The sequence below is a fragment of the Leptodactylus fuscus genome, chromosome 8 (assembly GCF_031893055.1).
Source record: "Leptodactylus fuscus isolate aLepFus1 chromosome 8, aLepFus1.hap2, whole genome shotgun sequence".
Lineage (NCBI taxonomy): Eukaryota > Metazoa > Chordata > Amphibia > Anura > Leptodactylidae > Leptodactylus > Leptodactylus fuscus.
Genome location: NC_134272.1, coordinates 31,258,667 through 31,276,136, shown reverse-complemented (window position 1 = coordinate 31,276,136; position 17,470 = coordinate 31,258,667). Strand labels below are relative to the sequence as shown.

General features: G+C 44.4%; 1 protein-coding gene across 3 annotated transcripts in view; it reads right to left on the bottom strand.

Annotated features, from left to right (window-relative positions):
- The window catches only part of NBEAL1 (neurobeachin like 1), a 107,285-nt gene extending 97,721 nt beyond the window's left edge, over nt 1-9,564 (bottom strand). For all 3 annotated transcript variants that reach the window (XM_075284266.1, XM_075284267.1, XM_075284268.1), the window contains exon 1: nt 9,135-9,564. In XM_075284266.1, the coding sequence (XP_075140367.1) occupies nt 9,135-9,185 (51 nt within the window). In that variant the 5' untranslated portion in view covers nt 9,186-9,564. The remainder of the gene's footprint in view (nt 1-9,134) is intronic.
- Nucleotides 9,565-17,470: the final 7,906 nt, after the last annotated feature.

Genomic DNA, 17,470 nt, shown 5'->3' with positions numbered 1-17,470 from the left:
TAATCTGTGTGGGGTTGTGGGGAAAAAAGGGGGTCATATACTGTATGGGGGTCATAAAATGGGGTCATGTTCTGTGTGGGGGCCATAAAAAGGGGACACATACTGTGTGGGGGACATAGAATGGGGTCATGTACTGTGTGGGGCCCATAAAAAGGGGTCACATACTGTGTGGGGACATAAAATGGGGTCATGTACTGTGTACAGCACTGTTCTTAGTAAGCCACGACATGGGCTAAAGTAGTGCGGCCCTTCATAGAACTGATCATTGGGGTGCTGGGAGTCAGACCTCTGCTCATCAGATACTGATGTTCCCTCTAAATATACAAGGTAGTAAAATCTATACAAGTGTTACAACTACAATATTCATGTGATTGACAACGCTCCATCGTCTTTAGGAGTTGTTTTGTCACTCTTTCTCTGACCCTAAGGCGACGTGTTAAACTGGCTTAAGAATTAAGGATTAACTAAAGTCTCAGTTTTGCAGCTAGAAAGTTTCTAATTAAAAAATGGAAAACAAGCGCCTGAGTTATGTAAGCCTTGCATTCCTGATACTTAGCCTGCTTAACAGGCCAAAAGCATCTAGAACCAGCACACATACGAGGCCGAGCTCGTCCGACAAGACCTTTGTACCTAGCCGTGCCATGTAGCTATGAGACACCCAGCTCATCTAAACTATTGATCTCACACTACATAGAAACCAGCAAAAGGCAGAGCACTAGGTTATAATGGCAGGGACCTCCGAGCGGAGCAATACTGTATGTATTACATGTGACCACTAATGTCTGCGGAGCAATACTGTATGTATTATATGTGACCACTAATGTCTGTATAACATCACCCCGTGGAGCAGACAATCATGGTCATGACAAACAATATGTCACAATATAGTAGCAGACACTCCCCAATGAATCACAGGCAATGACATGTCATACACTTATCTCATACTAAAGCACAGCTTCCTGAAGGAGAGACAATCCTACAAACAGTTTTAATAAGGTTACTTTCCCAATACTGAAAACTGAACTAGTGTTATCCAATATCTTATCCACAAGAAGTCTCACAATACTATAGGAGCAGACGTATCTGAACGGTACACTCAAAGCTATGTCACTTTATACCCAGAATTATTTCTCCAGATTCTCCCCCACTGCATATATATATATATATATATATATATATATATATATATATATATATATACACACACTCAGCGTGATCAAGCATGCATGGGTTAAACCAGTCACAAATCTCCCTGAAATAGAAAAGAATTGGACATGTTGAAAGTCACCCCAATTCTACCATCGTGGAAAAAGTCAGCAGGCTTCCGTACACATTAGATGGCCGGCCATAGAAAGGAGTAATGGTAATCTTACCTGTTGATGTTTGTGAAGGCTCCACTCCCTTCTGGTCCTCAGCTGTGTCATGTGACTTGACTGACACTCTTAGTCTCCCACTTACAAAGAATCTTACGTGTGGAAGGACATTAGTCCTTATTCCTATAGAACTCACATAAATGAATGGAGAAACTGACTTCTTGTCAGTCTTATTGCTGATCACATGACACAGCTAAGGACCAAACCGATATGGATAAGTGACAAGTGCCAGAAAGAAGATTACATTCACTACATGTGGAATAAGAAGTAGAATAAGTAGTGTGAAGCGACACTTTTCTTATTAAATTGGAATATTATAAAAAAAATATGCAGCTGTTCCTTTAGGAGGGAGAGGATCACGTTATCCAATACAGTATTATTATTATTATGCTTATTTTTATAGCGCCATCATATTCCGCAGCGCTTTACAGATATTGTCAGCCATTGTCCGATATAGGGCTCACAATCTATATTCCCTATCAGTATGTCTTTGGAGTGTGGAAGGAAACCGGAGTACCCGGAGGAAACACATGCAAACACGGGGGAAACATACAAACTCCTTGCAGATGTTGTCCTTGGTAGGATTTGAACCCAGGACTCTAGCACTGCAAAGCTGCAGGGGGTTGAGAGAGAAGACCCCCCGATATGGCCCATTTCTGTATCAGTATTTGTAAGCCAAAGCACCAGAAGTAAGTAGAATATATAGAGAGTGACAAATCATCACACTACAGTTTTTGTCTAGGTCTTATTTCTGGTTTAGATGTACATATTTTGGTCAGTATTTTGCATCAGTATTTATAAGTGTGAATGAGGCTTAGTGTTTCTTTTTTTTTTTTCCTTTTTACTGGCTAGAATAGTATAAAAGCTTCATTCTGGCCATCAAACAGCAATGGAAATGTGACAGGAGAAAAGAAGTGTGAATAAATCCCAACATCACTTCGCACTGATCCTTAACAAAACTCACAATTTTGGTACAGTTTGTACATGAATGAGTACATTTAGTTTCACCTGTATTTTACTTTGAGAAAAGGAGCATGAAAATAGAGAGAACTGCCCATAGTCCTGATCTGTCTTCACAATGATTCTAGTAGCTATAAGAAACCATCCACAAGCACAAGATAACATCCACCCTCCCTTAGCTTAGCTGCGCTCACATTATAATACGTTCCGCCTGTGTCAGATTACTGAACCGTGCCTACAAAAACTACATTTCCCAGGATGCAAGTGTCTGATGCAAACAGACAATGAGCCAGTGAGGAACACAAAATTTATGAATGCAACTCTGAACTATGAACACAGACTAGTAACTGTATATGTAAAATTATACAAACACTATAAAAGGGATGCCTGACTCCCTTCTATTGGCTACCTACCCTAAAGACAACACCTGGGACCGCCACTGATCAGCTGTTTGAAGGGGCCATTGCACTTGTCTGATCACACATATTTAAAGTAATTATAGCCTCATCCCATTCACCTCTATTACATTTCATGGCTGCTATGAAACATACGACCTGCAATGTGAACAAAACTTCAGACAAGTGCTGCATCCCCTTCAACTGAGCAGAGTCTAAGTGGGGGATGAGATAGATGCAGATCTCTGTGAAAATGTTTGCAAAAATTTGCTGCTACTGTTTTGCGCCACCCTCGCCACTTTCCTGGAAGTGAGGCACCTGTAGATAACGCCAGTCTCCATAAATCTGGACCTGTCCTGAAAGTGTCTGCTCCAACTGAAGTCATACGAGGTAAATGGGAACTAACCAGGCCCAGCACTTTGTAGCACCATCAATCTGTAACTGTAGGCCTGGTTCACACCTGCGTTTGGTATTTTGTTCAGGGGTGGACTCCCCGAATGGAATACCGAACGCATTCAACTACTTTCCTCTCCACATGACTCGTGCGAACACTGCATGGAAAACACACGGACCCCATTATAGTCTAGGGGTCCATGTGCTTTCATTGCTCGCTGCTTTTTAATGCGTGCAATGTTCCCAAGCGGACTCCTTGAACAAAATACTGAACGAAGATGTGAACTGGGCCTTAATCTGGAAATAAGAAGGGGTGTCGGGACCTGGTTTAATACAGAGTCAAGGTGCATTTTCTAGTCCTGTTTCTTCAAGGACAGATGCACAATAATGCAGTAAAACACCACAGGAGTGAACCGGTGATGGATCCTCAACTGCTCCAAGTACAATGGAGATTCAGGAGCTCAAGAGAGACTGAACATAAGCAGTGATGGGGACTGTCACCTGCGGTCACAACCTGCACAAATCCGCTCATGCACCTGGCATTCATAGGACACAGCAATGACAGAATAATAGCACAAGGCTGTTGACATAACTTGTCTTGTTTGTAGTCTTGGGCTTGGTTCACATTATATGATTTTCTGAACATCCCATTTACATACTGGTTATTATGATTGGGAACCATTGTATGTATGATTGTTATAGAACAGTGATCACAGGCCCATTCATTTCCATTTAGTTTTTGTCATATTAGGACAGGATATTAGATCAATATGTAAAAAAAGTAAAACCCAAAGTGAGTTCTCTATCAAACAACCCCTATGGTGTAGCATGTACCAGCCTGATACAACTACATTGATAAATCTGACTGATATTTCTCAGTGGCCAAAGTCACAGCAAGCAATAATACTAATAATATTAGGAAAACGCGTGGATTCAAGAAGGTCGGGTCTTTGAAGGAGCTGGTGCCACGGCCAGGACATAAATAAACAATGCCAGCTATGCAGACCTAAAGTTCACATACAAACAGTACACGCAGTGTATTCAGGACGCTCGCAGTTTGCCGACAAGTATGAAACATTTCAGCCCTGACTACGGCCTTGTTTCTCTGCATACCAGGAACAACACCGCGTGTTATAGGCACTCAGGGTCCTCTGTAGGGTTATGTAGGAACAAGATTTCAACTTTTAACCATTCGTACTGTTCAGTATACAGAAGTGCTTTGTTCCTTTAGGTGGAAACCTTGCAAATAGAATTCAGGTTAAAATAAAACCTTCCGTATGTTTCAGAAGACACTTCAGGCATCAAATGACAGCCTAAGCACCAGACTGTGAACACCTCTCCCTGTTGCTTCTTTAAAGACTTGTTTCTAGACCAAAATCAAAAATGTTCCTTCAAAATCAAATGTCCCTTCTTGCCATTTTGCTGTTCACTCCCTGTTACTAGAGAAAGATCATCTTCAAAAAGTAACAGGCTCAAGATGGGAACAAAGTCAGCAGAGGGGCAGGTCCATCTTCATGGATTCTACATGTCTGCACTGGACTGAGACAATCTACGGATTCTCAATCTACCTCTGACTAGCTGCTTGTGTTACTGCTGGCGAGAGGTTAGTCATAGACAGTAAGCAGCTTTGCAGGGGGCAGACTGCTCTGTATTGTAAACCCCTCCTCCCTCCGCCTCAGTCAGAAATGCGAAACGTGCTGCAGCTATAATATGATTATTAGCAGAAAAACAAACAAACAGGAAACCATATATTAAGGTTTATCCAGCCATAGAACAGATTGCCCTGCAAGATCCTACAGGTATTTCAACTTTTGCTCAAAACTCAGGAACCCTTTAACGTCAGCTGTAGTCATAACTAAAAGGAATACTGTTACACCAAAAATGTTATGTCTGTGACATGCTATTGTGCAAGTGGATGCAGCTATCTTCAGACTCCCAAAAAAAGAGCAGACAGAAAGACAAGCACGTGCAACCCCCATTCCAGTCACCAAGACCACAGGAAAGCAGTTGGCGAACCCCTGTTCTTTTGGGTTCCACATTTATAACGTAATATGTAGATATGCCAAAACCCTTTTGTTTTTGCTTCAGTTTTTAGCTAAAGCCAGGTATGCATTCAAAAGATACAGCGAATATAAATGAAGTGCACTACAATTTTTCATTCAACTAAATCCAATAGTGGCTATAAAAATTAAAATATGCAGCAAAAGTTGCAATAAAAACTCAGTAGAGAGAATATATCAAGGTTTTGTGCTAGAAAACTGTGGTGGAAAAAGGCACTTTTTTTTTTTTTTTTGTTGCCCACACATTTCAATTCTGGTTTACGGGACCTCCCAAGACGTACTGCTGAAAAACTCCAGCACATCTACCGTAAGTGTGCACAAAGAATTACTGCAACCCGCACGGTGTGGCTCCAGCGTCAGCTATATGCACAGCCCTCACAAGTGTTACATTTTCCAGGTCTGTCCAGTGACGTCTACTGAATGTATCAGGCATGATAAAGGATTCTCTGTGACAATATGAATCGAGAGGACTGTCCGCAAACATATACATATATAAAATTGCTTCACCCACTCTTCATCTTGTAACTCGCTGCTTTATGGGTTAGAGTGTTATATTCTGCACTTACACGGACTAGGTAGATAAATACACAGGATGTATGCACAATTGTCCTGTTCATAGCCTACAACCACAAAGTCAACATTTCCATACCAAAATTAAGTATCTGTGATATTTATACCATGTGAGCATGTTCTGAGCCCCGATAAGAACATTGATATAGTCAACTTTGCTATTGGGGTTATTCAACACTAAGATACTGATGACTTCATCCTTCGGATAGTTGATCAATATCAGATTGCGGGATTCTGACACCTAGGATCCCCACTCATAGGCTTTTAGATAGTGCTGCAGCCTCTCCAAGTACAGCACCATTCATTGTAAAGTGGCTGTGCTTGGTATTGCAGATAACACAACACACAGGCCATGTGACTAATGAACATAAACAGATAGGCCTGTGAAGTGTGGCCAGCATGTGTACAGCAGATACATCAAGTTGCTGATAGGCGGGTGCTAGGGGATGGTCCCCACTGATCTTATATTGATGACCGATCCTAAAAATAGGTGAATATTAAACTCCTATAAAACCCCTTTAAGAATATGTACTCTGCTTTTGCTGTAACTCTATAGAAGTGAATAAAGACAGTGGGGCACAAGCACAGTCACCCCTCCACCCATGCACTGCACTCCTCCGAGTGCTACATCCTACATCCCCAGGTGCATCAGGGACCCTGTTCATATATATACACTCACCGGCCACTTTATTAGGTACACCTGTCCAACTGCTCGTTAACACTTAATTTCTAATCAGCCAATCACATGGCGGCAACTCAGTGCATTTAGGCATGTAGACATGGTCAAGACAATCTCCTGCAGTTCAAACCGAGCATCAGTATGGGGAAGAAAGGTGATTTGAGTGCCTTTGAACGTGGCATGTTTGTTGGTGCCAGAAGGGCTGGTCTGAGTATTTCAGAAACTGCTGATCTACTGGTATTTTCACGCACAACCATCACTAGGGTTTACAGAGAATGGTCCGAAAAAGAAAAAACATCCAGTGAGCGGCAGTTCTGTGGGCGGAAATGCGTTGTTGATGCCAGAGGTCAGAGGAGAATGGCCAGACTGGTTCGAGCTGATAGAAAGGCAACAGTGACTCAAATAGCCACCCGTTACAACCAAGGTAGCCAGAAGAGCATCTCTGAACGCACAGTACGTCGAACTTTGAGGCAGATGGGCTACAGCAGCAGAAGACCACACCGGGTGCCACTCCTTTCAGCTAAGAACAGGAAACTGAGGCTACAATTTGCACAAGCTCATCGAAATTGGACAATTGAAGATTGGAAAAACGTTGCCTGGTCTGATGAGTCTCGATTTCTGCTGCGACATTCGGATGGTAGGGTCAGAATTTGGCGTCAACAACATGAAAGCATGGATCCATCCTGCCTTGTATCAACGGTTCAGGCTGGTGGTGGTGGTGTCATGGTGTGGGGAATATTTTCTTGGCACTCTTTGGGCCCCTTGGTACCAATTGAGCATCATTGCAACGCCAAAGCCTACCTGAGTATTGTTGCTGACCATGTCCATCCCTTTATGACCACAATGTACCCAACATCTGATGGCTACTTTCAGCAGGATAATGCGCCATGTCATAAAGCTGGAATCATCTCAGACTGGTTTCTTGAACATGACAATGAGTTCACTGTACTCCAATGGCCTCCACAGTCACCAGATCTCAATCCAATAGAGCATCTTTGGGATGTGGTGGAACGGGAGATTCGCATCATGGATGTGCAGCCGACAAATCTGCGGCAACTGTGTGATGCCATCATGTCAATATGGACCAAAATCTCTGAGGAATGCTTCCAGCACCTTGTTGAATCTATGCCACGAAGAATTGAGGCAGTTCTGAAGGCAAAAGGGGGTCCAACCCGTTACTAGCATGGTGTACCTAATAAAGTGGCCGGTGAGTGTATATATAGCTGATAATCCCATAAGTTTCTTTGTTGGGAACACTCTGTTAATGTCCCCAAAACTGGACGTTGCCAGTAGTTTCAGAAAGTTTACCACTTTATGGACAGAACAGCAAGCATGAAGATACCCAAAAGCACTTTACATAAGCCCAGAGCTGCCATGGATCCAAAACCAAGCGCCGACTATGGCAAATACCATTTGTAGTGGCCACAGATCAGAAGAACTCTTACATCTCCCATTTTATTTCATGCTTTTGTGCCGAGCATTGTCTGGTGAATAATTTTGTGATACTTTAATAACCTACCTCGCATCCTTTCAATAGAAAACATGCTGCAAAGTTCCCACTAGTAATGCTCTTAGCGCAGTCACTGGGAATATTTCTGTACATATGTACTCAATGCAGTATACAGAGCCAAATGGGGGACTGTTACTTCAAATGGCAATATCTTTGGTTTTATACCCCCCATAAAAAAAAAAAGTTTCTGGTATCATAGGAAAGCAGAGACTCTCAACTTTCATATTCAGCAAACACTGGAGATATCACTAGTTAAAATCATAGTCAGAAATATGATTTTTCTAAGAGGTATGAACGCAAACTTCCGACAGTGTTTTTATCTAGGATTTTTTGACAGCTAGAATCCGAGCGTTCATATGATACCAGAAGCATTTTTATAGGTCATATTAAACCTAACATACGGGCAACTGAAGTGCCCATCCCCTATATCTGTAGGGATTTCCCTGGTAACAGCTCAGTTAAGCATGGTTCACACTAGCGTCGGTGGCTGACAGCTAGTGTCCGATGCTAAAGTCCACGGAAGATTTTAGCATTGGACACTAGCTGTGGCCGTTCACAATTTGCATTGTTTTAAATGGGTCACCATGAAGTGTCCTTTACTGTCCGTGTCTGTCCTTAAGTGTCCGTTTGCAAAGATGCCCGATTTTACGTGTAGGATTTATCTGTTCACTTGAAAAATCGGACATCTTTGCAAACGGACACTTAAGGACAGACACGGACAATAAACGACACTGCATGGTGTCCCATTTAAAACAATGCAAATTGTGAACGGACACAGCTAGTGTCCGATGCTAAAATCTTCCGCAGACTTTAGCATCGGACACTGAAGCTAGTGTGAAAGCCCCTTTAGTGAGTTTCCAAGGAGAATTTTACAGCCTGTTTTCTATAAAAAGGAAGTTAGATAGGTTAATTTAGGATATTAGAAAATTGTTCACGAAACACCCCGACACAATAGCAAGAAAAAATAAATAAAATGGGAGTTCTAACACTTTAATATACGTTTTGCTATTTTTCAGACAGGACTGTTCACATTTTATCACTGAATAAATGCAAAAAAAAAAAAAAAAAGCCTCAAAAGTCTCATCCTATTCAGACACCTCTGTTACACTTCTGCCGGCAGCAACACTTCATCTATACAGCATCTATTTATACACATCCCAAACACAAATGATATACATAGAAGAAAAGGCTTACCTTGCTGCAATACAGCATCCACAGCTCGCAGAGTCTCTCCTTGGATGCCATCTTGTGACCTCCACTTCGCACTCTCACAAATAGATTTCAGAACCAGTCCATCCACATTGTCTAGTGTTTCATCCTTCCCAGTTACATTAACATTGCTGGTGATGTACTCCCACCAAACAAACAAAAGAAATCACTGGGGTGAGTTTCTCTGCAGATTAAACCAGCACAAAACCAGCTTAACAGGACTTGGACATGTTTAGTAGGACTGCGCTTCCTTCACTCACAAAAACACCGGCGGCCAAAAGTACAGACAGTTCGGACACCGGCAGTCGTAGGCTTGTTATTTCTTCAAAGGTCCTTCATTAGCTTTAGTATAGAGATATCTCATATCCATTCTCCAACGATGGGGATCCTGGCACACGTATTAGAAAGTTACTATGATGTGAAGGGCGCGGGAGACACTTGGACCACCTAGAAAGAAAGATACAATAAGTAAAGAAGCTCAAGTAAAACAGACATGAAAAGGGCATGTTCATACGGCAGCATATAAGCTGATGATGCATATTTCTGCAGCAGAAATGTAGACTAATATTTGGATTTCTGCTGCGGATTTGCTGCTGGGTGTTCAATAGATCCACATGAGGATTAGCCCCATGGTCATTCACTCGATTTTTTTTCACGTGCAGTCTTTGGAAATAGTAGCAAGGTTATTATTTATATAGACACCTCCAAACCAATCAGATTTATTTCTGCAGCATGTGAATTCATGGGTTGTAACTTGCCAAGCAAATACATATATACACATATACATATATATTGCATACAACTTAACTTTACTTATCTGTAACAAGCAGCAAAACTTCTGAATGAAACTTGGTTGTATGTGACACAGACTCAAACCTCATGTGCGGCTTTACACACTTGAATACAGTCTATTGTTCTCTGTAATCAGCCATTTCACGCTAGGAAGAGGCCGACTAACATCTCCAATGTAAGAAATTGGCAGGAAGTGCAGAAGAAATACTTGATTCTTCATCTCTTACATATCTCCAGTTCTGTTACATAATGATACATTAAGTTTACTAGCACTCTGAATTTATTTTTTATTATTTTTTTCCTCTCTTTCTCTATACTGCAATTCTGTTTAAGGGGTTTTCTGCTGACATTCTGACCTCTGGACGGGGCTGACTGTTCCATTCAAGTAGCCCCTTAAAACCCTTGTGGAATAAAGGAGGGATGAGAAGAATCTGCTCCATCCAAACACAGAGCCTGAGATATGCAACAGAGCAAATTCCTTTGGATCAGCTGTGAGCATGGCAGGCAGACAGGGAACAATTACAGCATGTGACTTTTACCTTTAACCCATTCCTGAGCTCATGCTGCAGCTTATAGACAATCTATGAATTAAGTGGAGAATATCTCTGACATAAAGCACACAGTAGCGTGCCCTATGGAGGCGCTATCCCCAAGAGAACGTCAAACATGGCAGATTTCTATCCCATAAAGCCGAATATTGTTTATTACACACAGAAGCTGCAAAAACAACCACTATTCAGACGGTAGAGGCCATAGCAACTTTAATCCATCATCAATAGAATAGATATTCAGAATTATTGGGCATTGTCTTTTATTGTCTAGCAAACTAATGAAAAAATAAGAATTAAAACTTAGAATTAATGGTTCACACGGGGGGGGCGTACGGGCAGATTTGGCGTCAGAATATGGCCAAAACCCGCCTGCTGCGACTTCTAACGCGGCACTCCGATCCAGCATAGGCCCAAATGAACGGGCCTAGTCCAGAGCGTTCTGCTGTGAGGCGGATGCCACGGCTAAATCAGGATTCCGCCTGAAGAAAGGGCAGCTCGCTTCTTTTTTCTGCTAGCGGCAACATGCCGCTAGCGGAAAAAAGAACGCTAGCGGACTCCATAGACCACCAATGTAATCTTTATCAAACAGAATAAAGCACCACAAAAACAAATGAATAATAATGACCAAGAATAGGGTATACAGCACCTAAAAATACCCACAGAAGGAAGCTGGACATTGTAGTATAGTAACCTATAGAATACCCCAGTGCTCGGCCCCAAGGACTACGCTAATAATCACTTGTTCCCAAACAGTCGCCCTCAATCTGTATTGTCCTGGCTATTTATCATACTGCGGCAGGAGAACTGTCACTCAACCTCACAAGTCATCAGAGTCATCATCAGAAATCTGCCATTCCTCCTGACACACAAACTCCCCCAACCACCATCTCATCCAGAAGCGATTCAATCATTAGAGTATTGTGGAGACCTGGAATTTGCTGACATCTTTAAGCTGAGTCTAAGGCCCCAACGTTGCAACATATTGGCTGCGGTGAAAATGCCGTGGCAAAAAAACACAGTGTTTTACAGTACCTGGAAAGTGAATGGATTCTGGCTAATCCCATCCACGCACTGCAGAAGAAAAGCCACATTTTCAAAAAAAAGCAGCGTGTCAATTATATCTATGGAAACAGTCAGCATTTTTTTTCTGTGGCTCACTACATAGGGCCTGAGCTTTAAGTGTTTTGGGGTTTTTTTTAAGCCTGGAACATAACTGGTCAAAGTGTTTAAAAGGGGAATGTTATACTATTAAAAGACTACCACCCCTCCATGCGCCACCAATGCTGCAGTCCATAGATTGCCAATGTTCCCGATCCCACAGGAAATGCTTCAAGACGCCAATTCCAGCCAATCACTGGCTGGAGAAATGACCTGCCTTAGTCAATGATTGGTTGGACGGGAATCTCAACGCATTTCCTATGATGTTGGGAGTTCACCACAGCCCTGAGCAACCTGTGGACTAAGGCTGAGGCCCCACATTGCGGAAATGTAGCTGCAGTGAGGAACGCCTCCCTCCCCTCCAGATAGTACTTGTCCATAGACGAGTACTTGGGGGGGGGGGGGGAGGGAATGTTCCTTCCCGCTCTCACAGTACAGCGCTATAGGTGCTGCTATGAGGAAGGGTATTCCTCGCTGACTGACAGAAACGCCCTTCTGACGGTGAAGAGCTACGGTACCGGCACCGATGGCTCTTCACCCGGGGCACAGATCGGGAAAGCAGTCAGTGCATTGAATTCAGTGCACTGTCTGCTTTCTAGCGGTATATAAAACCGCATGTGCCCCAGGTAGTGAAAGGTCATCTTTAAGTACCATCATGGTTTCTATCATAATGATATGTCTATTGTAGTGGTGCATGATAGACACCATGATAGCACTTAAGGGTTAATTGCTTTTTACAATTATCTGAAATCTAAAGTATTCTGAAACATTTTAGTAAACTATTAGGGTAAGCCTTTGGTGTGACCTAATAGGCAGCTGCCTATGACCGACTTGGAGGCCACAGACCCTGGCGGCTATAATAAACCACCAACACCCATGATCTCATAAATACACAGTATATAAGAAGTCACTTCTGGCCACGTGTCTATACCTGAGGCAGGGAGTAAACAAGGTGAGCACTAGCACTACTATCCTTGTTACTTCCTAATGGGAAGTGACATGTCTATCAGGATGAGAAAGGGTCGTGGAGTGACAGGAAGCAGTAAAAGAAAGATCCATCATGATAGGACTACTTTATATAGAAGAGGGCTACGATCCAAGTCAATTTAGGAGCCCCCCTCCTACGGCGAGTAACATCTGGGGCAACAAGACATCTGAAACCAGCCCTAGTATCACAGTGACAAGAACCACAATGGTTTTATTTGACAGATTTAAATTGCTATAGGGCACTGACTCTATTGAAATACATACAAAGGATTGGCCAATCCAAGCATGCATGTTTATGGCGAATGGCGATTGTAAGGCTGTGCATATGCCATAAAGGACTGATTTATTCTCACTCATCCAGAGGATGTTATTTTTGGGAATACCCCTTTAAAAGGGTTGTCAAGTTTCATGAAAAGTCAGCCGATTATAATAAATGGATAAAGAATATAATAAGCCATAGTTATGCGCTAGCCCCAGCACCTCCACTCCGTCCCCCCACCGGGATTTGTTTTTCCCACTACCAGGATGATGTCATGCTGATAATACACGTCCACTCCATCCAACGTCACCCCGGCAGGAGGGTATACAAAGGTCAGACGGAGCAGAGGTGCTGGATCTAATCCAGAAGTATGGCTTCTTTTTAGATTTATTTTAAAAAGGGGAATTCCCATAAATATTTTATGTCATTAGCCACAACGGCCTCGATTCTTCTTGAAACAAACCCTTTATAGATACCGGAATCACAGTTTGGGGAACCAGGCAATGGGCAAGACATGACAGGCATAGGATAATTGCCGAAATTGCTGAACAAATCGATATGCCTGTAGTGCCGGACTAAAGCTAAATATACACCAGGTAGAGCCGCGCATCAACAACTAACAGCCTGCTAATGATCTGGCAGGGCTGAGGACACCATTTATAGAGGTTTATATAGAGATCAGGAAGGTTATAAGGTAGACTGGAAAATGAACAGATAGTTACATGCACTCATTAAAATCAAGGGGTATGCATACGGTCCATGAACATCACACATCTGCAAAATGCGGACATGTGAATAAGTCATAGGATAGGATCTTATAGAAAATCGTATACAGGCAGGTGTTAAGATGTGAACTTATAGCAGATCATATACAGGACGGTTATAAGATAGGGTCTTATAGAAGATCATATAGTGATCAGGCAGGTCATAGGACAGGGACTTATGTAAGATCATATAGAGGCAGATCATAATACAGGGACTTACAAAGGATCATATACAGGCAGGTCAAAGGATGAGGACTTGTAGCAGATCACAGTGGTCAGGCAGGTCATAGGACAGGGATGTATAGCAGCTCACAGTGGTCAGGCACGTCATAGGACAGGGACGTATAGCAGAGCATATAGTGGTCAGGCAGGTCATAAGACGGGGACGTATAGCAGAGCATATAGTGGTCAGGCAGGTCATAATACAGGGATGTATAGCAGATCATATGGTGGTCAGGTGGGTCATGGAACAGGGATGTATAGCAGATCACATAGTGGTCAGGTAGGTCATAGGACAGGGACATATAGCAGATCATATAGTGGTCAGGTAGGTCATAGGACAGGGACGTATAGCAGAGCATATAGTGGTCAGGCAGGTCATAAGACGGGGACGTATAGCAGAGCATATAGTGGTCAGGTAGGTCATAGGACAGGGACGTATAGCAGAGCATATAGTGGTCAGGCAGGTAATAATACAGGGATGTATAGCAGATCATATGGTGGTCAGGTGGGTCATAGGACAGGGATGTATAGCAGATCACATAGTGGTCAGGTAGGTCATAGGACAGGGACATATAGCAGATCATATAGTGGTCAGGTAGGTCATAGGACAGGGACGTATAGCAGATCATATAGTGGTCAGGCAGGTCATAGGACAGGGACGTATAGCAGAGCATATAGTGGTCAGGTAGGTCATAGGACAGGGACGTATAGCAGAGCATATAGTGGACAGGCAGGTCATAGGACAGGGACGTATAGCAGATCATATAGTGGACAGGTAGGTCATAGGACAGGGACGTATAGCAGAGCATATAGTGGACAGGTAGGTCATAGGACAGGGACATATAGCAGATCATATAGTGGTCAGGTAGGTCATAGGACAGGGACGTATAGCAGAGCATATAGTGGACAGGCAGGTCATAGGACAGGGACGTATAGCAGATCATATAGTGGACAGGTAGGTCATAGGACAGGGACGTATAGCAGAGCATATAGTGGTCAGGCAGGTCATAATACAGGGACGTATAGCAGATCATATGGTGGTCAGGTGGGTCATAGGACAGGGATGTATAGCAGATCACGTAGTGGTCAGGTAGGTCATAGGACAGGGACATATAGCAGATCATATAGTGGTCAGGCAGGTATAGGACAGGGACGTATAGCAGAGCATATAGTGGACAGGCAGGTCATAGGACAGGGACGTATAGCAGATCATATAGTGGACAGGTAGGTCATAGGACAGGGACGTATAGCAGAGCATATAGTGGTCAGGCAGGTCATAATACAGGGACGTATAGCAGATCATATGGTGGTCAGGTGGGTCATAGGACAGGGATGTATAGCAGATCACGTAGTGGTCAGGTAGGTCATAGGACAGGGACATATAGCAGATCATATAGTGGTCAGGCAGGTATAGGACAGGGACGTATAGCAGAGCATATAGTGGACAGGTAGGTCATAGGACAGGGACGTATAGCAGATCATATAGTGGACAGGTAGGTCATAGGACAGGGACGTATAGCAGATCATATGGTGGTCAGGTGGGTCATAGGACAGGGACGTATAGCAGATCATATAGTGGTCAGGCAGGTCATAGGACAGGGACGTATAGCAGATCATATAGTGGACAGGTAGGTCATAGGACAGGGACATATAGCAGATCATATAGTGGTCAGGCAGGTCATAGGACAGGGACGTATAGCAGATCACATAGTGGTCAGGCAGGTCATAGGACAGGGACGTATAGCAGATCACATAGTGGTCAGGCAGGTCATAGGACAGGGACTTACAGAAGTTCACCTACTTTAGGCACTGTACACGTCTGGCACAAATGAACGTGTCTCTTCCCATCAGTACTCGCACTTGCCCCCTGCTGTCACTCACTAGCCCTCAGAGCTGCCCCTGACAGTCTCTTGCACTGTCCCAGGCTCTCCCCCTGTGACAGCCTCCCCTCCCTCTATCTTCCACATCAGCGCCCAGGCCCGGCCAGCTCTGCAGCCGCTCTTGCCACTTGCACTCACACCTACTGTGTACGTCGCTGCCCGGTGAGCCTGAAGTCTTCCCAGGTCCGGTCACCCTGTCCCGGGGCGGCGCCGTAGTCTCCGCGTTCCCACACACTCACGACCTGTCACCCCAGGAGCGCGCAGCAGGCGGCCTCTACAAGTCCCGCCCCTGGTGACGCTGCCTCTAGCCACACCCACTAGACTTCTGGGCACTGGGCGGTGATAACGGGGTCTGCAGGGGGCGCAATACACGGGCAACTAGTGACCTGTACACACTGCAGCGCAATAAGCTGTGCTCACAGAAAAACGCGTTATATCTCTACGGTCAAGCGCCATACGCAAGGAAAGCGCATGCGCAACACCTGACCCTCAGGTGTATGGAGCCCAGTACATGGCTCAGTCCTGCCAGGAAAGAGGAAGCAGCAGCGTGCGGGCAGTGCTGGCCGGGTAGGCTGCCCTGTCACCTATTATTTCTCCTAGTAGATTGGGGGTTTACCAATATTGCTGTTCCACAGGAATACACCAATGGAAAGATCTCACCTTCCAGCCAGTATAGCAGGCCCAGGGGCGGAACTACTGAGGTAGCAGCTGGCCCGGGGCATCAGGGGGCCCGAGTAATCAAGGGGCCCGGGACATCAGGGGGCCTAGGTAATCAGGGGGCCGGGACATCAGGGGGCAGCCACTACCGCTGTGTGATGTAAACAAATACAAAACGCAGATGTGAACCAGGCCTTAGTGAAGTTGCATAGTGATGACCTGTCCAGTTCTCTTTATGGCCCCTCAATTTTTACCCATATTTAATGTCCCTCTCCATCTGCCCCTAATTTAAAGAAGACCTTTCATGGTCCAGGGCACAGGAGTTCTACATACTGCTGGAAAGCCGACAGTGCGCTGAATTCAGCACACTGTCGGCTTTCCCGATCTGTGCCCTGGGTAAAGAGCTCTCAGTCCTGGTACCATAGCACTTCACAGTCAGAAGGGCGTTCCCGACAGTCAGTCAGGTACGTCTTTCTCCACAGCAGCGCCTATCACTCTGTACAGTGTGAGCCGGGAGGAACGCCCCCTCCCCTCCTGATAATACTCGTCTATGGACGAGTACTGCGAGCAGAGGGAAGGGGCGTTCCTCCCCGCTCCACAGCACAGCGCAAGAGGCGCCGCGAGGCAGAAGGACGTCTCTGGCTAATGGTCAGAAACGCCCTTCTGACCATAGAAGAGCTACGGTACCGGACCGTAAGCTCTTCACACCAGGCACAGATTGGGAAAGCCGACAGTGCGCTGAATTCAGCGCACTGTCAGCTTTCCGGCAGTATATAACACTGCCTGTGCCCGGATATGGTGAAAGGTCCTCTTTAAATCTAAATTCGGGCTGGTTGGGAGTTATGGTTTAATGTCCACCGTCCTACTGCCATAAAGTCCATCTTCTGATGCCCCCCACACTATTATGTCTCCCTTCCTGTGCCCCCACAGTATTATGTCTCCCTTCTGATGCCCCCCACACTATTATGTCTCCCTTCCTGTGCCCCCACAGTATTATGTCTCCCTTCTGATGCCCCCCACACTATTATGTCTCCCTTCCTGTGCCCCCACA